At 38.8% G+C, this 26589-nt stretch overlaps 2 protein-coding genes across 7 annotated transcripts in view; one reads left to right on the plus strand and one right to left on the minus strand.

Annotated features, from left to right (window-relative positions):
• The window catches only part of LOC149137947 (protein mono-ADP-ribosyltransferase PARP14-like), a 507224-nt gene that overhangs the window by 184480 nt on the left and 296155 nt on the right, over positions 1-26589 (minus strand). The gene's annotated exons all lie outside the window — the stretch shown is intronic.
• LOC149137950 (uncharacterized) overlaps positions 7113-26589 on the plus strand; it is a 72335-nt gene continuing 52858 nt past the window's right edge. The window contains exons 1-3 of one of the 4 annotated variants that reach the window (XM_089340380.1): positions 7674-7728; positions 14570-14694; positions 22881-22915. In XM_089340380.1, the coding sequence (XP_089196506.1) occupies positions 14672-14694; positions 22881-22915 (58 nt within the window). In that variant the 5' untranslated portion in view covers positions 7674-7728; positions 14570-14671. Of the gene's footprint in view, positions 7729-14569; positions 14695-22880; positions 22916-26589 lie in introns of those variants that run through there. The other 3 variants (XM_089340459.1, XM_089340308.1, XM_089340518.1) reach the window with 3 other exon arrangements.

Below are 26589 nucleotides of genomic sequence, written 5' to 3' on the forward strand. Positions count from 1 at the left end.
AGCCGTTGGCGGTTGAGACGCTACTAGACAGTACGTTGGACAAGAAGGGAAGGAAAGAAGGAAAGAAAAAAAGAAAGAAAAATTAGAGTAAAGTTGGGAGATAATAAAATGATTTAAATCCGATAAAAATTGGAGAGGAATGTTATGTAAATAATGGGATCGTAAAGGGGAGTTAATCTTGTATTTCTACAAATAGTGTTGACATAAATGTGTACAATCATATATATACATGTATACGCAAATATATACACACATGTTGGAAATAAAAGTATGCAGTTAACATATGCGTTTTACTCCATTCTCTAAGTTTATATATACTCAAGTACCCAAAATAACAAGGAGTTTCTACCTCATAAACAGGAGTTACACCACAGTTATTTTGTGATCTTTGCTACCCTGGTATCTATTAAGCAATTTATTTTGTCCGAGTTATTTATTAATTAGGAGAAAATAAATACATATAATATATATATATATATATATATATAGGAGAGTATTGTAGTTCGCTTGAAGCATTGTGTATTGTTTGTAAAGAATAAAAGTTTAGGAAGGTATAATAATGCAATATACAACAAAAAATGGACTGTATACCTGTTGTAACTTGGTAAACTGTAGTCCGATGATATTTCGGAATTAGAATTCCTTCTTCAGATCTTAATTTGCTGGAGTCTCTGCTATAAACTGTTTTCCAACGGTTTTTCTTGTTTCTGAAGCGTCTCAGGAGTGGTCTCACGAAGCTTCTTCTGGAATTCCTCATGAGAAGTGCGTGAGGTCGGCTGTTTCAATCTCGTGTGTGTTGTGTTGATACATCTATGGCGCTGCTTCTAAGTTATGTCTTATACGTGCAGCTTCTCTCTTTTTCTTTTTCTTTTTTTTTCCCTTCTTTTTTTTTGTTGTAAACATATATGAGCATGTTATTAAGAATTAAACTACACACATCCAGATGTAGCTAAATAATATATTGATTAGCGACTTCCATCCTGTTGTTAATTTGAGGTCCTAGTTTGTGTATGAGTAAAGCTTCCTTGATTCTTAAATTACCCAAATTTCTTTCATATAATAGCCTGAGCAAGACTTCCTTTTGTACATCCCAAAGCCGCCACTTTTATATTTTTCTTTCGACATAAACCCCCGTTTTCGGCTACGGAGAATACGAATCTGCTAGAGTTTTAGGTTTAGGGAAAAAAGTCCAAAATGAATAAATGGGTGGGGTGGGGGGGCAAATTTCAAAATGCCAATTTTTGACAATTTTCCGGAATTTTCATATCCAATACCGTTTTTTTTTTTTTGCGAAAACAGAAATAAAAAATTAAAAATTTGGGAGGAAATCTTTTCAATAGCGTGTATGTGTATGTATGCAGACAGGTAAAAATTTACTTACCTCTTTGCTGTCAAAAAGATGGATCAATTCTCAACAAAACACACTTTTGTGCTGGATCAGTGGAACTTTCTACCAGTGTTTTACGAAAAACCAAAAACAAAACTCTTTCGCGCCCAAACTAATTTTTGCGTGGATGGGGGCAGGGGAAGGCAAATGAGCGATGTCTCATTCTCTGCTCCCTCTGTCTGTCTGTCTCTGTCTCTGCCTCTCTCTCTCTCTCTCTCTCTATATATATATATATATATATATATATATATAGGTGAGAAAGTTGGTATGTGAAAGCACGTGGTTGGATGTATAAAAGATAATAAGAGTGAAAAAAACTACAGAAGGCTTGTGTTAAATGGTTAAAGTATATATTTAAATTAAGTCAGAAAAATGTTATAAAATTTTTTTGGTATATAAACATTGTATTTGGAGAAATAACCGGTTTCGTGTTGTCTTTTCAAATTTCTCTACCTCATTGTAACATGTGTTCGCTCCAGTCTGAAAAGAAGAGTTCTAGACAGGGGGAGGTAATTAGGGATTTCTTCCGGTATAAGGGAGATAATCGAAATGTAGGGGTGGTAGATTTTGATTAATTTACCATGGTTTTGTTCTATATTTTTTTCCCTCTCAGTGGGGTGATGAATTTCCTTATTTAAAAGTGTTAGCAATGGTTAAGTTTGGGTTTGTATTTTTGAATGAAGAAGGTTTCCTTATTCAATCTAATTTGTGTTGGTGTTCTAATGGCACATTGATAGAATGGAAAGATTATAAATCGTGGTAGCATTTGTTTTGCGCATTTCTCGATATGCTCACTAAAAGGTATCATTCGGTTTTCTGGGTGTGCAATCTGCTGTCGATGCAGAGTGCATCTACGTGTGAGCACGTATATGTATAGATATATATATATATATAGATCTATATGCATACATGTATATGTATACATATGTGTAGATGTATATGTATAGATGTACATGTAATATGTACACATATATACACATATATACATGGATACAGATATCTATACATATATACACCCATTACACACACATACACATGCACACAAACACACACATTAGTCATTTGTTTTCTTATCCAACACTACGTCAAAAGTACTGAATGGATCTTTATGAAATTTGGAAATTATATTCTATGCATAACGGTCATAACCCCCATTTAGGGTCCATGTAGTGTCTTAGGCCCCCAAAAATTTTAACTTCTTGCATAGTTCGAGCCCACAGCAATATCATATCTCCTCCACTATTTCAGTATTACGTGTCAAAACTGAAATAATAACATCACTCTACTGTAATGTCAGATACTTTCACTTTGACACTGAAACTATTCCACTATTTCAGTATTACCTGTCAAAAGTGAAACAATAATATGTCGCTACTGTAATTTCAAATACTTTCACTTTAATACTTTCAATTTCATACTGAAACTATTAAAGTGAGACTACACTCTCACATATGTACAGGCATACTGTAAGACCTAAGTTTAAAATATTCCCAACAATTCAATTTCTCTGGTTGACATTAATACACCCACTCCCTTCATTCCCACATTTTAGAGCTCCATGAGCTCCATTTTTCAGGAGAAAAATCCTTTTTACAGGTTCCAGAAGACTGAAATTTTGGAAAATGGGCATGAAGATCAATAGTATGGGATACATGTCTCAAGATTAGAATTTTTTTAGGGTGTGTAAAGAGGGAAAGAACCCTCATATGCAATTTTGATGAAATTCGAATCATATGTATTCCAGTTCCTTACAGAAAAGTCTCATTCTTCAATTGCATGTAACACGGGGAACGCCGGGTATCTCTGGTAGTATATATATATATATATATATATATATATATATATATATATATATATATATATATATATATATATATATATATATATATATATATATATATATATACGAGGGTTGCATGAAAAGTTTTGAGCCTAACGTAGAATCGGGGCTGCTATATAGTTGAAACAATTTTTTCTGGTAAGTACAATCTTTTCGGAGTCATTCTTGCTCATTTTCATGATTCTGATATTTCAATTTTTTTTTTGTTGCAGATTTTTGAATAAACAAGCTTCGAATTTACAAGGAAAATGGAGAAAATGGAGTATCGTGCTGTCATAAAGTATCTTCATTTGAAAGGCATGACTCCATCAAAAATCTATGAATATATGGTGAGAACCTTAACAGACAATGCTCCTTCATATGGAACAGTCAAACACTGGGTAAATGAACTCAGGCGTGGCAGGGAGAGCGTGGAAGATGATCCAAGACCAGGGAGACCTCCAACTGCAACCGCCAAGGACAACCTTTACCTTGCTCTTGGTATGATAATGCAAGATCGCTGAATATCATGTCGTCAGGTAGCCGAGAGATTGGGCATCTCAACTGATAGAGCAGACAACATTGCGACAAAAGAACTTGGGCTCTCAAAGGTTCCTGAAAGGAAGGTCCCTCGCCTTTTGATTCCTGAACAGAAACGCACCAGGTGCACTTTGTCCGCGAGCAATCTGGAACTGTTTGAAGCTGATGAAGAGAATTTTCTTGCTCGTTTCATTACTATGGACGAAAGTTGGGTCCATCATTACCAGCCTGAAACCAAAGAACAATCAAAGCAGTGGAAACACACATCTTCATCTACCCCAAAGAAGGCCAGGGTCATTCCTTCAGCTGGCAAGGTCATGGCGTCCGTTTTTTTGGGGGGGGATTCTCAAGGTGTCTTGCTGATCGATTACCTTGAAAAGGGTCAAACCGTGACAGGGCTGTATTATTCTTAGCTACTGAAACACCCATGAGGAGCAATCAAAGAAAAAAGGGCCGGGAATGCTCACCAGGGGAGTCCTTTTTCGTCACCTCAGTGATTGCCATAGCAACAATTCGTGATTGTGGATACGAACTTGTTCCCCATCCGCCTTATTCGCCAGACTTAGCCCCCTCTGACTTTCATCTATTTCCAAAAATGGAAAAAAGCCCTGGCTGGTCGCCATTTTGCCAGTGACAATGACGTCATAGACGCTGTAGGAAGTTTCTTGGAGTTTCCAAACAAAAGAGTTCTTCTATGCCGGGATAATGGCGCTTCAGCACTGCTGGAGAAAGTGTTCAGTCATCGAGGGGGACTATGTTGAAAAATAAATCATCAGAAGTCTTGTACTATGTTTTGTTTTGTTTTTGCTTTTTTTTGAGGTTCAAGACTTTTCAGACACCTCTCGTATATCTATAAAATTTAGATAATAAGGGTGATAAATTGGATATTAATTTAACACTAATTTAAAACCAGTGGCCTAGCATAAAGAAAAATCTGAAAATTCAAAAAAATTGTATTACATACGTATATATATATGTATTTAATAATGAACCATTTCTTATCTCTCTCACCTCTCTCCCAGTCCTCTCTCTCTCAGTTTTACAGCTTCATACCAGCGTTTTAAGAAAGAACAAAAACAAAAATCTTTCGCGCCCAAACTAATTTTTCCGTGTGGGGGTGGAGGAAGAAAGATGAACGATTTAAAATAAATATATCTTAATTGTTGTGTGAGAAAGTATATATATTTTGATGATAAAATATATTATCTTTCAAAAACATCCTAAATTTATAGACTACTAGCAGAAATACCCGGCTTTGCCCGGGTTAAAGAGAATAATGAAATCTAAAAACGCCGTCTAGACTACGCAACCCTCAACTGTTAGTAGCTACGATACCATATTTCTACATTAATAACTTTCCAATCCATGCCAGCATGGAACATAGAAATTAAGTGGAATGCCAGTCTCTCATCCAGGAGGGCCTTGAAATCAATGTTACCAACTGGGGACTATGTGTGTCGCAGTGATAATAAAAAGACCCAAATGAGGTCTGCAACGAAATAATTTTACTCAACACTTTGCAAGTGAATCAGTGGAGGCAAAGATGCGTCTCATTTACTTGACAATTTATGCACCACATTGCAGAAATCACAATGAAAGTATATCTGAAAGGGTAGTCTTACACTGTTGTACCGTTGAATTACAAATAATGCTCATCTGTTATGTTAGGGTTAAAATTTCATCAACATCAAAAATATATGAATTTTCATGGGAGTTATGGCCGTTATACATAGAATATAATTTCCAAATTTCATAAAGATCCGTTCAGTACTTTTGACGTAGTTTTGGATAAGAAAACAAATGACTAATGTGTGTGTTTGTGTGTGATGGGTGTATATATGTATAGATATCTGTATACATGTATATATATGTATATATGTGTACATATTACATGTACATCTATATATATATACATCTACACATATGTATACATATACATGTATGCATATAGATCTATATCTATATATATCTATGCATATACGTGTACATATACATGTATATGTATACATATACATCTCTTTCTCTCTTTCTCTCTCTCTGAAAGTATCTGTAATTACAGTATCGAAATGTGATTGTTTCAGTTAGTGGAATAACGTGTACATATACATCTATATGTATACATATACATCTCTCTCTCTCTCTCTCTCTCTCTTTCTCTCTCTCTCTGAAAGTATCTGTCATTACAGTATCAAAATGTGATTGTTTCAGTTAGTAGAATAGTTTCATTTTTAAAGTGAAAGTATTTGACATGAGTGTTTTTCTTTCACTTTTGACACGTAATACTTAAATAGTGGAGGAGATATTATGTTGCTGTGGGCTCGAACTCTGCAAGAAGTTAAAATTTTTTTTGACTAAAACACAACTGGAACACTAAGTAAGGCATCTGTAAAATTTGAATGAAATTGGTTGCGTAGTTCTCGAGTTTTAGGGATTCACACAGACAGACAGACAGACACACATTCTCATTTTTATATATATAGATAGATATCTTAGTATAAGAAATTGCTCATGCCTACCCGGGGCGGGGTCAATGGACTGGCATCTGTCACATTTCGCGACCACTTTCTTGACGTTTCTCCTAGTGACGTCAGCATCAATCATCTTCGCTAGATACAGGGTCCTATCCACCCCAAGCGGTGCATAGCATGTAGCTCCTTCAGTTTGGAGCCACCCAGCCGACACGCTGCCGCTATCCCTTTCCTTGCTTCCTCCGGTTCCTCCAGCCACGCCCTTTTCACCCTGGTCAGTGCGTCCGCCCTGTTTCTCTCCGAAGGCACGAAAACCACGTTCAGCTTCAGTCCGAACTCGGCGATCAGCTCTCCTAGAACCCCTAGCCGGCGTTTCACCAACATCTCCGCGGCACCTTTCGTCCGGACTCTCTTCTCGCTGGTAATCACTGTTCCTACCCAGCCGACCACGGTGGCCGAATCCGTCCGGATCTCGATCGAGCGCAGTCCCCATCTCAGGGCCAAGTTCACCCCTTTCAGCACCGCGTCTAGTTCGGCGACATTGATGTGGTTGAAGTCGTCCGCTTTCCGTAGCCAGGCCGCATCCTCCACCTCAGCACCTTCGATCTCCAACACAACCCCTAGCTTAGAATCCTAGCTTAGAAAGTTGGTAGGTATCTACTACGTATGTATATGTATGTGTGTATATATATGTGCGTGTGTGTGTGTGTGTGTGTCCCACAAACTAAAGGTTTTCCGAAAACCATGCTGAACAGGGCTGCCAATAGAAAAAAAACTGACAAATTCTACCAAGGTGACTGACAAAAATGAAAGTGTTGTAGTAACGCAGTGCGCATGCGTAGTCTCTCGCATGCGTGGAATTAAACAAGCAAGCGTTCCCGCTCAATTCATTTTCTTTCTTGCTGGCCAGCAATAGAGCATGGACGTGTCAAGAAGTGTCTCTAACATTCGAACTCTGGAGACAGTCTCTTTACGTGTTAAGCTGTCTCTCTACATCTTTCGGACTTACACTCGACAGCTCGCTCACACCTACATAACAACGTCCCAACAACAGAAGCTGTAACAACAAGAACTAAAGATGTATATATTTACCACCTGAATAACTGTTGTTTAAGTTGATAGTCTGGAGTTCAGCGTTCCGTTTATATTCTTTAAATTTATATAGGAAGGTCAGGTATACATCTAATGATGTATAACCAACTTTCCTATAGTGTAATCTTCTCTAGCTTTCTACATTCACCTGTATTTCCTAATTAAACTATTTCTGGTTTTTCTGCTTTTAAAAAAACTTTCTCTTTTTTTTTTTTCGTGTCATCCATTGTAAATAATAATAAGCTTTTATCGCAAATTTCTTATAAAAGTAAATTGTATAAAGGAGGGTGAAGTTGTGGCGGTGGGAAGTGTTTTTCTCAGAAAAACTGACGACATACAAAGTTGTTGTTAAACCAATCAACAGTTTACAAACACCGTCAAATGAATATCGAAGTTTCAGTTTTGTTCAGGGTTGTTACGAGGTAAGTTTTCGTTTTACATCTTCCTAATCCTGTTTCGCCATTGATTTACAAATACTTTACAAAGTCGCTTTCAATACTTTTCACTATCTTATAAATTGTAGAAATTTGTTGTCTTCTCGTAACTCTCACTATATATATACACACACACACACACACACACGATTGAGTACAGAAATGAAAGAGGGGCACTCAACCATATTATTGGGAATAACATTTACATTTATATATATATATATATAAAAAAATTAAGGTACTCAGAAATCTGGATGTTTGTACATTTACAGATTTTTATTAATGTCATATTAAATTAAGCGCTTTTCACCTAGTCGTGTAGGTTTTTCGCCTTCAGGCAGGCTATCCACATGCTAGAAATAACAGCCAAATCTCACAAAACTGCGATTACATAATGTAATCAATCGACTTACCTTTCTGCAAAGATGTCTTTCAGAGTAATTTCCCGCAGTAATATGAAATGTAAAATTAAAGTGTTTTTTTTTTCAAACTTTTGTTAAAAACTTTTTTTCAAATTTTAATTTCAAATTGTATTTTAAAATGTCCGGAAAAAGTGAAAGATAAGGAGGAGGAGGGGCAATTTAAATTTTAAAAATGCGATTTTTTGAAAAGACTTTTTTCAGAATCGGATCTTCCATAACCATTCCGTAAAAAAAAAAAAAAAATTTTTTAAATCAATATATCCATTTTACCGAAAGTTATAACGGAAAAAATCTTGTGAATTTTCTGAAAGTTCCCTCCCCCAAAGGGTCATCAGCGCGCATTTTTGTTAGGTTGGTGGGTTTGCACATAGGGGTCTATGTGTAAATTGAGAAACAAAGTAAAGAAATGAGAATGTTTGACATTTTCTCCTTTTTTTTTTCTTTTATAGTGAAATCGGGTATAATTTATGTAATCGAAAAGGTGGGAGATATATATTCATAATTTTCAAATTAGTTGTCTATTAATTGAGGCCGCTTTAGTTAAAGGTTACTCTATGATGTTTGCTGGTCAATACATTTCTACGTTACGTCACCTTCTTTTGACAGCCATTCATTTTCTCAATTTTCTTGCTTTTACTTTGTCTTTTTTGGGTGGGGCCGTAACACGACGCATGTTTTTTTTTCTTTCTTTCTCTCTTTTTTTTTTGCTCTATTTCTTTCTTCCTTTCTTTCCTGCTTTCTTTCTTTCTCTCCCTCGTCCTTCTTGTTTGCCTAAGTGTGCTCCTTCTCCAAGCTTTATTTCCTAGTAACTTTCTGAGAAATGTGTATTTTTTAATGACATTTTCTACAAATTTTCTTCAGAATGTGTAGATTACAACTATATCAGAATTTGAAAAAATACACGGTGGGTGCACACACATATAAATGGGGGGGGGGGGAGGTTGGAAAGTTAGTAAACGGGGCAAAATGAGTAACTTCTGATTTCTTGTTATTTTCTCCCTCCTTGTTTGGAATCCTTACAATACAAGTATTGCTTCACCGTTTTGTATTGCTACAGTATACTTAGAAGTAAAAAATTGGTCAGCATAGTTGTTGTTGTTGTTGAAGTACAAAGCATAGTCAAATGGCAAGTCCCCTTTTTTTGCCAAGAAATTCTTCAACTTTTGACCCGATTGTAATTGAGGTTGCTAATAAAATATCTGGATAAGTTTTCATGTTAAACAATCAATATTGTTTTCTCTGTTGGATTCCAAGTCAATTTGTTCCCACACTAATGTCTAATTTGATAATCTTCAAGTTTCCCAAAAGTTAAAATGAGTAATGACTACTTTTAGTAATTTCTTCTCTTTAACTCCATGGTGTGTAAATGTATCACGAAGAGGACATTCCAGCAGATCGTGAAGAAGAAGAATATTTTGTGTTGAGTTTTCTTATAATTAGTCGAATTTCATTAATTTCATATCATGTGCCATTTTCTCCCTGATCCTCTTTCGTTTTTATTTAGATATTTAAATTTTATTCTTTTGGCATGTCTGAATGTTTCTGATGTTATTGGATGCATATTGATGTGTAGGAGTCTGTTTTCCAAAGAACTGGGGCAACACATCTATATTATCTTGTCTTACTCATTCTGCCCCAGTCAAATTTGTCTTTTACATGTTCAGAGACAACAACAATAATTTTCTGAAATAGCAGTCAGATTACGTTATAATGTTTTTAATGCATTTATGGAAGGCCATTTGTCTAGCTGATGTAGTTTTTGGTAGGGTAGTAAGCATTTGTAACAAAAATATCTTTTATCTCAAACTAAAAAATGCACTAAAAACACCTCGTTTTGCTTCAGCGCCCTTGTGGCATGTCACAATGTTTTTCAAAATTTCAAGTTTCATTTTGTGAATCTATGTATGTGGTCCACCTGTTTTAATAAGACTAGCCTCAACAGAAACCTTAAAACAAAAAAACCTGCTGTAGAAAGGGTGTCACGGTAGGCAAAAGTTGCCCTTTAATCTCAAATTCCTACAAAGCCCTCCTCACTGTCACTTCTATAATGCTTCACATGGACATATGTCTTTTCCAAGTCTACAAAGCAAGTGTATTATACTTTTTGGCAAATTCCCACAATTTCTCAAAGACCTGCTGTGGAGAGAATATCTGGTTGGTTGTGCTGCAGCTGGGACGGAAACCACACTGGTGTTCTTCAAACATGGTTTCCTTACATCTCTTTTCCAGACATCATAGATTTTATCAAGGAGGCTCAATAAAGAGTTTCCTCGACAATCAGGGCTCCCCCACCTCTCTCTCTCTCTCTCCCTTTCTTTCTTTCTTTCTTCTCCCTTTTTGAAAATTATGATTACCACCTTGAACTGCCATTGCTTTGGTGTCTTTCCAGGGTTCCAAGCCATTTGGATTTCATGAAACAGCTAGAGAACCCCTTCTCTATTTAAGTCCTTTAACATCTCAGGTTCAGTTTCACCCTCCCCAGCCGCTTGTCCACATTTTAGCAATTTAGTCACATCTCTGTCTTTAGCCTCTGTTACTTTAGTCTTCATCCCCAGATGCACCTCCTGTCCACCGGAAGATTTTATTGTAACTGGATTTAGGAGTTCAGCAAAGTATTTTCCTTCATCTTCCAAATGAAATACAATTGGTGAAATTGAAACCAGAACTTTTTGCTTTGTACAACAGAAAGAACATCTATTTTCCTGTAAGTTGTAAGATGGTTGTGCTACAAAATATGTAAAACATCTGAATGAGGTTTATCGAGTGTATGCACAGGAAAACAATAAGTTCTTTAATAATCTCTTTCAGAGATTCATTAAAAGAGAGAGGGGGGAGTGTGTGTGTGTGTGTTCTAAGTTGGTTGATCAAAGCAGTAAGAGAGAATGTCTGTTCATGTTAGATGAACAAAGATTGGTAAAACAACCTCAAGTAAAGTCAACTTACTCTTCAAGATTCTTTATGTGAAGCATTGGTAAGGCACCAAAGAATGGCTTGTTAGGAATTTGCTGAGCCTTGTTGATTGGTCAGTTGTAATCCAAAAGTTGCTCATTGGTCTGTTAAAACACAAAACGAAAAAAGCAGCAGATTTTGTTTTCTTGCTTTCCACATTTGAGCAGGAGTCATGGTGCCTGGCATTGTGGAAGGAGTACAACAACCCCAACGAAGCAATTGACCAATCACAATCTCTGTATTATGTGGTTAAAGACCAATGTGTTGTTTGCAGGAAACAGACCCTGGGAAAAAGCTATTGAACTTTTGCACATCTTTCTCCCAACTTACTGTACACTTATACAGATGGCTCACACTAGGAAGGCCAGACTCACTTGCATTTTATGCAGAGCCCCTTGTTTGCACCTTCCATGACAATAACTTCTGCCAGCTTAAAAAATGTACTGTTTTTTACCTGCTGTCAACCATTATCTACTGGTGAACATTTTCATTTTATAAACACCGGCATTTGTGCATTCATTTTCTATAACACGTTATTCAGCTGACTTTGTTAAAAATGAAAATATCTTTTGTACATTCTCACAAACACATGTAAACCTTATTACCTTGAATGATATTGTCAATTAACCCTTTAGCGTTTAGACTGGCCTAATATGGCCCAAACATGTAACTTGTTTTATAGTTGAACTGGCAAGATCCAGTTTTTGTAACACCTCCCCTACAATGTCATGCTAAAAAATAATCCCATTATCAAAATGTTTAAAACCCTTACAATACCAACCTGGCTGAAACCGGTTCTGGCTCTGTTGTACAAATGTCTTGTTTTCATAAGTTTTGAATGAAAATCTTCCACCAAACCTTAGTCACAATTTATGTTCCTAACACTTGCTTAATGATAATGAAGTTATTTTACTAAAGTATTTGTTATATTTAAAATAATTATCTATTATATATTGTGAAATAATAGCAGGAAAATCAATATCAAAAACTTTTCACAACGATATATATGTAAAATAATACTGTATTAATCAATAATAAATCTCTAAGTGAGGTATAAACAGTAGCTGCATGACATCGTGAAGTATATTTTCCACTTAAATGTAGCTAACCCTTAAGGGTTGATGCTACTGTAGCTTGTAGCCCCAGGAAGACACCTCCTCCAGCTGGCTATTGACACACTTTCTGTGCCCTATCAGTATTTGCAAAGGGAAGTCATCCTTCCCATCTCCAGCCTGACGTGATACACATGGACCTGAGTTTCTGGCTATTGACCCATCATCAGTGTGTGACAACCACTGGCTGGCGATGTATTTCTTCTTTTTTGTGCAGTTGGAGAGGATGTGGCCCTTCTCTCCACACTTGAAGCATTGGGGCCTACGTCCCTCCATGGCTACTCTCATCGTTAGCCCCTCCCCTACAAACAACCTATCTGGCAAATTCTCTAAGGTTTCAGTTGAGGCCTGTAGGACCATCTCTAACGTTTGGCCTTTCCAATTGACTTCCTCCTTCTTCATGTGTAGAATAGTTACTGCTTCCTCGACGTCATAGATAATGGCTGCCACCACCTAAATTACATCATAGCCAACCGGAATTTCGTCTATTATGACCTTTGCTGTTCTGCAGCCCAAGTATGTGGGCAAAAGAATTATCTCGTCATTCTTGAGGGTCTTGGTCGAGACTTGCTTGGCTACGTTAACCGTTTCGAACTGTGCTTCAACAGTAGCACTTCTTGTTCCACGGCTATTGTAGCATATTCAATTCCATATGGGTGCCAAGCACTTCTCAATTATCTCGTTTTTTGCATCTTTTATTTTTTTCCCTTTATATTTTATATTTTATACATTACAGTGGGAGCATATATCACCTGCAGTGTTTCAGTGGGCGGCAACAGTCTTGTATTGCCGTCACGTTTCTTGACTATATTTCGAAACTTGAACAACTGGTCCATTTTGATTTCTAGTTCAGTGACGTTGCCACCCACTGCATCCAAAAAACTTGGTTTATCCTTTTCCTTTTGAGATTCCTTTTCACTTGTATTTGCTTTTCCTTTTCCCCTTCTCAGGAAAGTCTTTTTTGGAATTTATATTGAATTCCATTATAACTTTTTTTTTTTCAATTTTGCCAAAAATGACAAAATTTAAACAATACACAACCCGTCAAGTGGGTAAAAAAATAATTTTTCGCAAATTATATTTTTCAAACAATGTTCCACAATAATTTTCTGCCCCGAAGGGCAAAAAATAATGTCCTACAATGGACAACAGTTCAAATTCACATAGATAACAAATCAACAAAATATATAAACAGGTAACAAGCCAAAAGCAAACTCACATAACAAGGTAACAAAAATTCGAAAGACAACTCAAAAAAAGGAGGGTGGCGATGTGAAATGGGTCCCAATGCAAATATATATATACTTTTTTCAGTGACAAAAAGTCACTAATATTGAAAAGGTGAAAACAAGCAATAAACAGTTTAAAAGTTAAGTATTTAACACATCTTTACTCTTTACTCTTTTACTTGTTTCAGTCATTTGACTGTGGCCATGCTGGAGCACCACCTTTACTCGAGCAAATCGACCCCAGGACTTATTCTTTGGATGCCTAGTACTTATTCTATTGGTCTCTATTGCCGAACTGCTAGGTTATGGGGACGTAAACACACCACCACAGGTTGTCAAGCAATGTTGGGCGGACAGACACACAAACATATACACACACACACACACACACACACACACACACACACACACACACACACACATATATACGATGGGCTTCTTTCAGTTTCCGTCTACCAAATCCACTCACAAGGCTTTGGTCGGCCCAAGGCTATAGTAGAAGACACTTGCCCAAGGTGCCACACAGTGGGAATGAACCCGGAACCATGTGGTTGGTAAGCAAGCTACTTACCACACAGTATTGTCTTTATAATGGAATCCAAGATTGATAAACACTGATAGGCAATACTTCCGCTCATCAGAGATGGAGAAGATGAAGTTTGTATAATCAATCGAATGCTATTTTTAAAATATGAAAGAATATACGAAAAGGGTGTCTTTTTTTTAAATATAAATTAAAAGTTACTGGCTTTGATTTGCATAGGCATACTTTTGTATAAAAATTTTTTGAAGTCTGTATGTGCATCCTTGGTAAATCCTCCACGGTAATCCATAATAATTTTGTGTAGTATGCGTCTGGTATTTTATCTTGCACACAATATGTGATTCATAGATGTAGAAAAGTATAAAGTATACATAGATGTATAAAGTGGTCAAAGTATTGCGTTTTATATTTGCATTTGTATAACTAGAAGATGCCAACTTAAAATTTAAAAGAATTTAATGCAACTGTAATCGAAGCACTATCAACATGTAGACATAGGTTCTATAGAACTTTTAAATATCATTAAAAATCTAATATGGCTTTACATTAGTAAATATTCTTTATTTTTTCTAGTAGTGATATCAAAATAATGGAAGTCTGTTGGGTTTCGACAATGATGCCAGTGACGCCGGAGGTAGGAGCGGAGCCCAAAGGTGGACGTGCAGACGTGGCCACATGTTGGGCACGTTACAGCAGAAGTAAGTTTGGGGTCTTCTCTTTTCGGGTTTGTCGCTTCTGGTCCAGGCTCTTGAGGCGCTTTTCCTCGAACAGCCTGACACCCTTCTGGACAGCTGGATGCCAGGCGCCGCGGTCAGAGGCAAGCGATGGGCTGAAATGCCGCAGGCCTCAAAGGAAGTTTTCAAGCTGTCCTTGTATCGCCTCAGCGGCCTTCCATGGTTTCTTGCTCCAAAAGCCAGCTCAGAGAAGATCATCTTTGGTAGACGCGTGTCGTCCATTCGGACTACATGTCCGACCCACCGGAGTTGGGCCTTGATGATGAAGGCTTCAATCCTGGGCATTTCAGCTCTGTGAAGCACCTCAGTGTTGGAGACTCTGTCCTCCCAGGAAACTCCCATGATTAGTTGCAAGCAGCAGAGGTGGAACTGGTCAAGTACTCGCATTTGCCTCCAATACAGCATTCATGTCCCACAGCCGTAGAGTAGAGAGGTGATGACAACTGCCCTACAGACTGCCAGCTTGGTGGAAAGTCTGATGTCTTGTTTGGCCCACACATGTGTCCAAAATCTGCCAAACAAAGCTCCTGCTTTTGCAAGCCTCATGGAGACATCTTTGTCCATGTTGCAGTTTGAGGACAGGCAACTTCCCAGGTATGCAAAGCTCTCCACATTGTTCAGAGTTCTGCCCTCAATCTCAATCTAAGGCTCAGGAGGTGTCAGGCCAGGTGCAGGCTGAAGCATCACTTGAGTTTTTCGCAGGCTAATGGTCAGTCTGAAGACTTTTGTTACTTCTGCGAGACAAGTGACAAGTTCTTGCAGGTCTGGTTCATTCAATGCTGCAAGTGCTCAATCGTCTGCAAACAGGAAGTATCTCACTAGGGCGTCCAGGACTTTGGTTTTTGCCGTCAGATGTCTAAGGTCAAAGAATCGGCTGTCACATCTGTAGCGAATAGTGACACTAGCATCAGACTCTGACAGGGCGCGGAAGTGCATGGTGGCAAAAATGAGGCTGGAGAGTGTGGGAGCCATCACGCAGCCTTGCTTCATGCCCTTGGAGACCGGGAATGGTTCAGAGTCATCTCCGTTTTCCACGATGCGAGCCATCATGCCATCATGAAATGACTGGATGATCCTGACGAGCTTCTTTGGTAGGCAGCCTAGCTTGGACAAGAAATCCCACAGGCCCTCTCGGCTGACAGTGTCAAAAAAATTCGTCAAGTCCACAAAGAGGATGTAGAGGTTCTGGTTTTGCTCTCGGCACTTTTCTGCCGCATTGCAAAGACCATGTCTATTGTCCCCTGTTGTTCCTAAATCTACACTGGCTTTCCAAGACCACGTCGTCCAGCAGGTGGTGTGTGGTGCGGTTCAGAAAAACACGGGACATGATCTTTCCTGTGATGTTCAGCAATGAGATGGCTCTGCGGTTGTCACATGAAGCTCTGTCCCCCTTGTTCTTGTACACATGCACGATGTTGGTATCCTTGAAGTCCTGCGGCACTGACCATTCGTCCCAGAACTGCTGTATCAGCTCAGTCAACTTGATGGCAACAGCTTCCCCTTCCTCTTTGAAGATCTCTGGGGGTATTCCGTCAGGACCAGGTGCTTTCCCCACATGTAGTTGCTTGATGGCCTTCTGAATTTCTGCCAGTGTTTGGTGGGGTGGGGTGTCATCAAGCGACACCAGGACTGGGCGTTGTGACATGTCTTGGATGGCCTGCCGGTCAATCTGGGAAGGTCTGCTTAGCAGCTAACTGAAGTGTTCACTCCAGTGCTGTATGATGCCGCTCTTCTCAGTAAGCAGGGTTCCATCGGCAGAGCGCACAGGTTCCATTGCATTTAGCGTGGGGCCATACACGTCTTACAGGCCAGCAAAGAACTTCTTGGAGTTGTGCTCGTCTGCATACTGCTGTGGTTCTGCAGGATTGTTTCCCACCACTTGTCTTTCATCTGTCGCAGCTCAGTCTGCACCTTTCCTCTGATGTTCTTGAGGCGGTCGTGCTTGGCTCGGAAGTCTTTGTCGTTGAGCCAGGCTGTGAAGGCATCTTTCTTCTCCTGGAGGAGGGTGGTGATCTCCTTGTTGTTGTCAAACCAGTCTTGGTGTTTCCGTTTTGTGTGGCCAAGGGTAAGGCTGGCAGAGTCATGCACTACATCCCGGAAGTTCACCCAGGCCTTCTCAAGGTTTCGCTCTGCTGGCAGATGTTCAAGCTGGTTCGCAAGGTTGGCAATGAGGGTCTCTTTTGTTTTTGGTTCATTGAGTTTCTGGACGTCCAGTTTTGTTTTTAACATCAGCTTTCTGGCGTCTGTGTCTGCTGACGATGGAAAAGGACAGCCTGCACCTCAACAGCAGGTGATCTGTCCAGCAGTCAGCTCCCCTCATTTCCCTAGTGATGCGAACATCCTGGATGTCATGGCGTCTGGTGACCACATGGTCAATTAGGTGCCAATGCTTGGACCTAGAGTGCATTCAGGTAGCTTTGTGGATGTCAGGCAGTTTGGTACAGGGTATTGGTGATGGTGAGTCTCTGTTCAGCGCAGAAGGTGAGTAGCAGTTGACCGTTGGTATTCTCATATCTGATGCCATGTGGCCCGATGACATCTGGCCAAGACTGGGCACCTCTGCCTACACGGGCATTGAAGTCCCCGAGTATCAGCAGCTTGTCGTCTTTAGGAACAGACCGTAGCACTTTGGTGAGGTTCTGATAGAACAGCTCTCTCTGCCCCAGAGTGTAGGTCGCGGTGGGGGTGTAAGCACTGATGAGTGTCAGGTGCATCTTGCCTTGGAGAGGAATTCTCATCACCATCAGGCGGTCGCTGATTCCCCTTGGGAGGGACTCCAGGTTCTTGATGTGGGTGGTGCGGATGGCAAAGACAACTCCTGCTTCCCTGCATTCATCCGGTGCCTTCCCTGACCCCAAAAAAGTGTATCCAGCTCCAGCCTTGGTGATCTCCCCCGTGTCGGCAAGGCATGTCTCGCTGAGGGCAGCAACATCAATGCTGTATCTCTGCAGTTCACGACCCACAAGTGCTGTTCGATGTTCTGGTCTGTCACAGTTTTGGTTGTTCATGAGTGTCTTGATGTTCCAGGCTCCAACAGATAAAGTGCTTTTCCAGCTTGAGGATTTTGGGTTCTTCTTTTGTATTTCTTTCATGTTTCGACCGCATGGCAGATGACCAGTCAGCTGCCGTATGCTGACAGGATGAGATGAGGCAAGCTTTCTTTAGGTCACCTTTTCTAGACCCTTCCCCGTAAGGGGGGAGCAGTGCTATCCCTGAAGAGGGCTGCTCTGTCGTCAGAGTGGCTGCTGAACTATGCCCATGCCCCGGTAGGCTGCAGAACGACCATCCTGCCCTGACTGCCCAAGTGCAGGTCCCTGGCTAGCAACTCCCAGCACCATCCTGCACCTGCCGCCGTCACCACTTTCCCATCGCTTCAGGACTTGGAAGAAGAAGTAGAGGGGGTGGAGTCACTTAATCCTGGGCAAGAGAACTGTGGAAGCCTTGGGTTGCCCAAACCCAGGACCCCCCTCTCAGTCCATCCGATCTAGCCAGGAGGGACGCAGGACGATACATCCTAGCCACAACTAGACTGAAGGCACTGCCAGAGAGATGATGGACTTCATCACCTAACCGCCTTCAGGGCTCCACTCCGGATTTGGATACGGTTTACTCCCTAGCCTTTCATTAACCAAAAAAACCTACCCACAAGACAGCAGGGGACTCTGGGAGGGTGGGGACGTCTCACTACCTGTACAGGACCAGAAGGACCTGCCCACTGCATATACGATACTCTCTTTTACTTGTTTCAGTCATTTAACTGTGGCCATGCTGGAGCACCACCTTCAGTTGAGCAAATTGACCCCAGGACTTATTCTCTGTAAGCCTAGTACTTATTCTATCAGTCTCTTTTGGCGAACCACTAAGTTACGGGCACATAAACACACCAGCATCGGTTGTCAAGCGATGTTGGGGGACAAACACAGACACACAAACATACACACACACACACACACATATATATACATATATACTTCGGGCTTCTTTCAGTTTCCATCTACCAACTCCACTCACAAGGCTTTGGTCGGCCTGAGGCTATAGTAGAAGACACTTGCCCAAGGTGCCACGCAGTGGGACTGAACCCGGAACCATGTGGTTCGAAAGCAAGCTACTTACCATACGGTCACTCCTATGCTTTAAATTGTATACAACGTATACAATTAAAAAAATTTTTTTTTAAAATAAAATTAAGGAAATATTTACAAGCAAGTTGATAGATAAATCAATTAGAATTATTTGAGTATATGCATTTTTAAACAACATAAATTATAGACGTGTTAAACAGGTCTTCCTGGAATTTGAATCCATGCACATCTAATCTACAATAAATGGACTTTTATAGTTGCATTAAATTTTTTTTTAATTTTAAATTTAAATTAGCATCTTCCAGTTAGACAAATACAAATATAAATGCAACACTTTGACCACTTTATACATAAATGTATACTTTTTACTTGAGTTAGTAATTTTTGACCACAGTTTGATTGTGGAAGGTTGTCTTTTTGAGACTGTCTGGTGAATACATTGTTATTATTACTGTTGGAATTTGTTGCTGAAGCGACTTGCATCTATTTGATTTTTACTGTTGTTGTTTTTTGCTGTTTTTCTCCCCGTTGTGGCAATGAAAAAATTAGCTTTTCATCATGGAAAGTTATGCAAAGACCGTTGCAGTGAGAGCAGCTATACCATTAGAAGCAAAGCAGATGAAAGTTGACATGGACGATATTATAAGAAGCGAGCAGTTTGTGCAGAGAGAGTGAGACACAATTAAGCCGGTCCCTCCGGGGGAAGTGGCTAACAACAAGAGTGATAGGATGGTGGTGTACCGCACACAAGCGGTCGCCACCAACAATTTAGAAGTATTATTGGAGGACGATGCTGAAGAGTGTCTGGGAGCCATTATGAAGAGAGAAACGTTTGTGAGCAGAGGTGGAGGTGAGGTTTGCCACCAAAGAAGAGGTGGCCTCACATTCCACCATTATTCTGCATTCGGACAAAGTAGCGCTGCTGCTCACATATAAGGGCAGGTACAGTGTTCGAATCTAGATAGGGAGAGTGCCACTGGAAATAAAGACAGAGTGGTTGGTGGCAGCTATTTTGGCTGCCACCAAAGACAATCTAGAACTGGGACCAGGAGCAAAAATGAACATGTTAAACTGGTGGGGATGTGGTGTTGAGATGTGGCTTTTTGCCACGTTTGAAGACATAGAAAGCATTCCCTACCAAATAGAGATTGTGGGAGAAAGTTTTCTTAAAGTTATTGTGGAGGGTCATAGACCCAACTGTAACCAATGTGGAGTGAGGGGACATATGAGGACACAGTACCCCAAGTATGAACATCCTCAGAGTGAGAAGGCAGTGGAGAAGAACCAGGAAGTGGAAATGGAAGAGAGAATTGAAACAAAGAAAGACAGAGAGGACAAAAGCGATGCAAAGTGTGTTAGAGATAAAAAGGAAGAAAAGACGAAGGAAGACAGAACGGAAGTGGCAAAGGAGGGGAGTGATGGGTTTGTCAGCCCTAAAAGGAGAAAGCAGGTGAAGCCAAGAGAGTATTCACAGAGACCAGCAGCAGAAGCAGAGAGAGTGCCAAAACAAAAAAAAAAAAAAAAGGAAAAAATGTAGGGAGCTGCCTAAACTTAAGCAGAAGCATGCAGTAGAGACAGAACAAAGAGGAAAAGAAAGTTGTATTAAGAAATTCTTGATAGTCTACAAAAAAAGTGTGGAAGTAGAAAAAAGAATATCATGGAAGGGTCTAGTGAGGGTAAAGCTACCCTGAAAAAAATTCAATGAAAATGATAAAGGTATTCTAATAAGTGATGGAAAATGGGATATGATCATAGATTTGTATAGTGAAACAATGATTATGATTGACGGGGTGTGGTTTCATGATGCTCTGCCACCTGCAGTGGAATATGAAGAGATATATGATATGAACAATATATAAAAAAATGATGATGAAATGTGAACTTTATTGTTAAAAAGAAAAAATAGAGATAAAAACTGTCCAAATGTAACCACTCGACTTCATGGGTCGAGTGGACATTGCGCCTCATTCTATCATCTTCATAATTTCATTCGTTTCTTTTTATTTTTACCTCCTTACTCAATTTCTTCTTTTTTTATTTTTATTTCCCCGATTTTATGTTTTGTATTGTATAACATCTATATTTAGCCCCTTGTGGGTAATAAAAAAAATCAACATCTATGTATACTTTATACTTTTCTACATCTATGAATCACATATTGTATGCAAGATAAAATACCAGACGCATACTACACAAAATTATTATGGATTACCGTGGAGGATTTACCAAGGATGCATATACAGACTTCAAAAAATTTTTATACAAAAGTATGCCTATGCAAATCAAAGCCAGTAACTTTTAATTTATATTTAAAAAAAAGACACCCTTTTCGTATATTCTTTCATATTTTAAAAATAGCATTCGATTGATTATACAAACTTCATCTTCTCCATCTCTGATGAGCGGAAGTATTGCCTATCAGTGTTTATCAATCTTGGATTCCATTATAAAGACAATACTTTTGTGAAACAATCGAAAGATGTGTTAAATAATTAACTTTTAAACTGTCATACTTTATATATTTACATATACTATATATATACTTTTAATACAATGATATTTTACATATGTATATCTTCATGAAGAGTTTTATTATATTGATTTTCCTGCTATTATTTCACAATATATTATATATGATCGCTCATATTAAATGTCTAAATACTTCAATAATATTAATACTTTGACACTTATATACAAAGAGTACTCATTTTAAATTCAGTATATCATATTCTCATAGAATATATCTAATTAAGGATCATCATCATCATCATCGTTTAACGTCCGCTTTCCATGCTAGCATGGGTTGGACGATTTGACTGAGGACTGGTGAAACCGGATGGCAACACCAGCCTCCAATCTGATTTGGCAGAGTTTCTACAGCTGGATGCCCTTCCTAACGCCAACCACTCCGAGAGTGTAGTGAGTGCTTTTACGTGTCACCCACACGAAGGCCAGTCAGGCGGTACTGGCAACGGCCACACTCAAAATGGTGTATTTTATGTACCACCCGCACAAGAGCCAGTCCAGGGGCACTGGCAACGATCTCAGTCAAAAATCCTTACACATGTCACGGGCACAAGTGCCAGAAAGGAGACGCTGGGCACAGGTGCCATCCCGATTTCGCTTTCACTTGCCCCAATAAGTCTTCGCAAGCTGAGTTTCGTGTCCAATGAAGGAGACGACGTTGGCACGGGTGCCAGTCGTCGAATTTAGTTCGATTTCACTTGCCTCAACAAGTCTTCGCAAGTGGAGTTTCGTGCCCAATGTAGGAAAGGTACGCATGAGTCGGCTGGCTACACCCCTGGCAGAGGCCTTGGATTTAGGTCTCACTTGGCTTGCCGGGTCTTCTCACGCACAGCACATTTCCAAAGGTCTCGGTCAGAAGTCATCGCCTCGGTGAGGCCCAATGTTCGAAGGTCATGTTTAACCACCTCAGCCCAGGTCTTCCTGGGCCTACCTCTCCCACAGGTTTCCTCAACTGTTAGGGTGTGGCACTTTTTCACGCAGTTATCCTTGTCCATTCTCACCACATGTCTATACCAGTGCAATCGCCTCTCTTGCACATCACAACTGTTGCTTCTTATGTTCAGCTTTTCTCTCAAGATACTTACACTCTGTTGGGTATGCACACTGACATTACACATCCAGAAATAATTGAAAGAAACAGAGAGCATCTCAAAATAATCCCATTATCAAAATGTTTAAGCTATGAGATAACGGCATCGATTCAAAGCAAGGTGAATAGATAAGCATTGGATTTGAGTGAGGAATCTGAATCCACAAGTGATTCTGTAGACATTATGGTTGGAGACAAGTTGTAAGCAGTATTCTTCACTTGCACTGATGTGAGTGAACCACTTGAAGAATTGGATGCAGGTGGATATTGGAGGTGTTAGAATGTTGTTTGAAATAAGTAGGGGAAGGATTTTCGTCTCTCCCTTAATTGTAATTATGCTTGAGAAAGAGAAAGAATATGAGAAAGAGCGAAAGAAAACCTATTTTGAGTACAAATGATGCATTCAATGCCTTAACGATGTTTTTTCCTAATTATTTTCTTTTCATTTGCAGAGCAAAAATACCTGTTGAAATCATGGCGGAGAAAGGTATTTATTTATTCTTTAATCATAGTTTTGTAAAATTTTCTCTTTGAGACTTAAATTTCCAAAAATAAGACTTGTGAAAATTTACAGAAATAAAACAATAAAACCTTTACCCATCATCATCATCAGTATCATCGTTATCATCAGCTTCATCATCATCATTATCATTTTCACATCCCCTTTTCCTTTGCTTGCATAGATCAGATGGAATCCATTGAAGTAGCATTTTATAAGGTTGGGTGGTTGGCTGTAGAAACTCTGCCAGATCAGATTGGAGCCTGGTGCAGCCATCTGGCTCGCCAGCCCTCAGTCAAACCATCTGACCAATGCCAGTGTATCAAACCCATAAGAGGCGAAGAGAGAACGTAAGTTTGTTTGCCCGAACATGAGAAATTATTGATTTCTCATTGGTTGAAAATTATTGCCCATATATGAATTCTGAACTTCGTTGAAAAAGTTTTTCATGGGGTACGGTTCTAGGAAGTAGTTATAAAAACCCTGATTTTCGGCAAACACTCCAGTGATCGTTGGATTGATACTAAAATCCATGATAACTCACCCTCTTGAGTATCAGCTAATATTTATGCCATGTTCAATACTCAAATCCAACAATATTGAATTGTTGTGAACTCTTATAGCTAGAATGAAAGATTAGTTAATATAAAATTTAAGTCATAATTCTCTACAATGAAATGACTTTATTTCTAAATGTTCTATAAATGCCAAAAATGTATATAATAAATTAATGTAGAAATTTAATTCCTTTTACTTCTCGTTTCTTTCAACTTGTTGAATTTATTTCTGTATATTAATGAAACTGTATTTTTTTATGTGTAACGGTCAAAACAATATAATCTATATCTTCAACATACATGTACGTATGAATGCACGTTCAGCATCTTGGTATGTATACATCATAACATTTACGCAGCCTAAACTAAGAGTTATTCTTAGTGATAAATACTTATAATTAAGTTATAAGTAACGAGATTATCAGTATGGCTTTGAATTAAGAAGTAATAATATTTGTTATAACTTACAATTGAAAACATTGTAAATAATGATATAGTATATCTCTCACTTCCCGACCTGTTATATCACACATAAAACCAGCATGGAAAGCGGACGTTAGACGATGATGATGATTTCTCTCTTATTTTTAGTTTTATATTATTTATTTTTATTTTATTCTCTTCACAAATCTCATTAACCAAAAATTTTAAATCACTGAAATTGTGTTAAAATTATAGTCATGTAGAATATAAGTAATTCAAAAATAAGAGTCAAAAATAGTAAAAAATATTTTAAGAAACAAAAGAATTAGTTTCTTTAAAGTTTGCATTCACAGATAAAGGATTTTCTATTTAATCAGAAGAATATTAAAAAAAAAGAATGAAAGATAATGAACAAATTGAGTGCAGAAATGTAGAAATGACTCTCTAACTCTTTAAAAATAAAATTTAGGGGTTATAATACATTGTCAATTTTAATAAAATTGCTGTTATGCGGAAAGTTCTGTTGAACTACTGTTATTGTGCCTGGCATCATATCTGTGCCCATTAAATCTTTTGTTTAATTGTTCTGTTGTCCAACCAACATAAATCAGGTCATGTTTCGTGCATTCTGCCACATACACCAAATGGGAATCTCTACATGTCCCACCTTTTGTATAAATCATAACATTTTTGTTATGATTCCTGATGGAATTCACTTGACTCATGTTGTTGCACAATGAACAGGGCTTACCTCTCTTGCGACTGTTTCTCAAGACACAATGTTCAGAAATTCCAATGTTAGAGTTCTTGGAGTTAGAGCTAGTGGTTAATATTTATCTTATATTCTTAATAAATTTGTTCCTTTCCTGAAAGGAAAGGTTTTTTTTCAATTGCCTACAAAAACCACAGAAGTCGCTCACTTTCTATCATCCACCCAGAAATGGTTTACTCCTAGAAAGATGTCTCATGAACAGTCGAAACCATTTTCATCACCCGACAGGTTCCATATTTTAAGTGAAGAATTCAAGCAAAACCCAAAAAGTAGTCATGAATCTAATGGAAGTGAGACTCTGAAAAACACTTGCCCAAGAAAATCCATCACACGAGAGAATAAATTTATCTAAACTAAAACTTTCATCAGACGATGTCCTTGTCTTAGAGTTTGCGGTTCTGGTTCCATTAGTTACTCTCTCTTTACTCTTTTACTTGTTTCAGTCATTTGACTGTGGCCATGCTGGAGCACCACCTTTTTAGCCGAGCGCAAATTGATCCTAGGACTTATTCTTTGTAAGCCTAATACTTATTCTATCGGTCTCGTTTGCTGAACCGCTAAGTTATGGGGATGTAAACACACCAGCATCGGTTGTCAAGCGATGTTGGGGGTACAAGCATAGACACACAAACATATAACACACACACATATATACATATATACGACGGGCTTCTTTCAGTTTCCATCCAAGGCTAAAGTAGAAGACACTTGAGTGTTTGTCATTATTGCTGTGTAATTGATGTTGAAATTTTTCTGGTGTTGAGATGTCTGACCTAAGGGTTACGTATTTGAATTGGATTCTACATATAACAGTGGTGTGTGTGTGTGTGTGAGTGGTGGTGATGGTGGTCAAGATAATGATAGGATGACAATGTTGTTGGCAATGCTAGTGCAGTTGCTGTTGCAGATGAAGATTGTGAAATGTTTCTGAAAGACGTCTCCCTTTTTGAACATACCGCTTACCATTTTGTGTTCTGTTGATAAAGTTATCGTTTTGGCGGAGATTCTGATTGTTTTTGCTGCTGTCTAGGATGTGGAAGCTATTTATGTGGGTGTATTTTCAGTTCTGCTTGCTTCTGTTGCTTCCACTGTTGGATGCTGTTGTAATTGTTGTTGTTGCTGCTGTTACCGTTGTGTTTGCAACTGTAGTGGTCACTTGCTTCTACTGGTGATGGTGTTGCTATCAGCAAAAGTGGTGATCTCTCGTCTCTATTTCATTGTGGGCCTTCAGGTAATTTGTATCTGCACACTGGTGACACTTCAGCTTTCTGCCCCCAACACCCACATGTCATCTGACAAATTTATAATGTCAGGGATTACTAATAGACTTTCTTGTTCCATCTGCACCTACAACTCCTGGCATTGCTCCAACCAGTGTTGCTTTTGCAGTTTCTGCACCTGCAAGGTATACGTTTTGTCCTCGATGTCCTGGAGGACAGTTGCCAACAGCTATCAGATGTCCATGTCTGGTGGTATGTCTCCACTTTTAATTTTTGCTACTCAATGGCACAGGTATGTAGGTATGACAACTAGTTCTTCATTTTTTTAGTGCTTCCTTACCCTCTCGTCTATGGCAAATCCCACCTCTACAGTGTCATGTCACTTCCCCCTTGCAATGCATCTTCCATGCTGGTCGTAGACACTTTTTGTTGATTTGTTGTTGTATCACCTGTTCTAGTTTCCGACTTTTTACCCCTGTTGTTATGCCTTTGATAATGTCTTCAGAAGTGTTAAGAGTTAACTTTCTTCCATTTTTTTTTTAACTTGCTTCTTGCATTTTTTAAAAATCATCCGTTGACAGTTTTACATTTTCCTGTGGCACTGGTGGAATTTGCATGTATTATGGATAAAGAGTTTGTTTTTTGTTTTTCATGTTCATTGTTGTTGTTTTATTGTGGTGGTGGTGGTGG

The sequence above is a fragment of the Octopus bimaculoides genome, chromosome 1, assembly GCF_046866305.1.
Source record: "Octopus bimaculoides isolate indiv1 chromosome 1, ASM4686630v1, whole genome shotgun sequence".
NCBI lineage: Eukaryota > Metazoa > Mollusca > Cephalopoda > Octopoda > Octopodidae > Octopus > Octopus bimaculoides.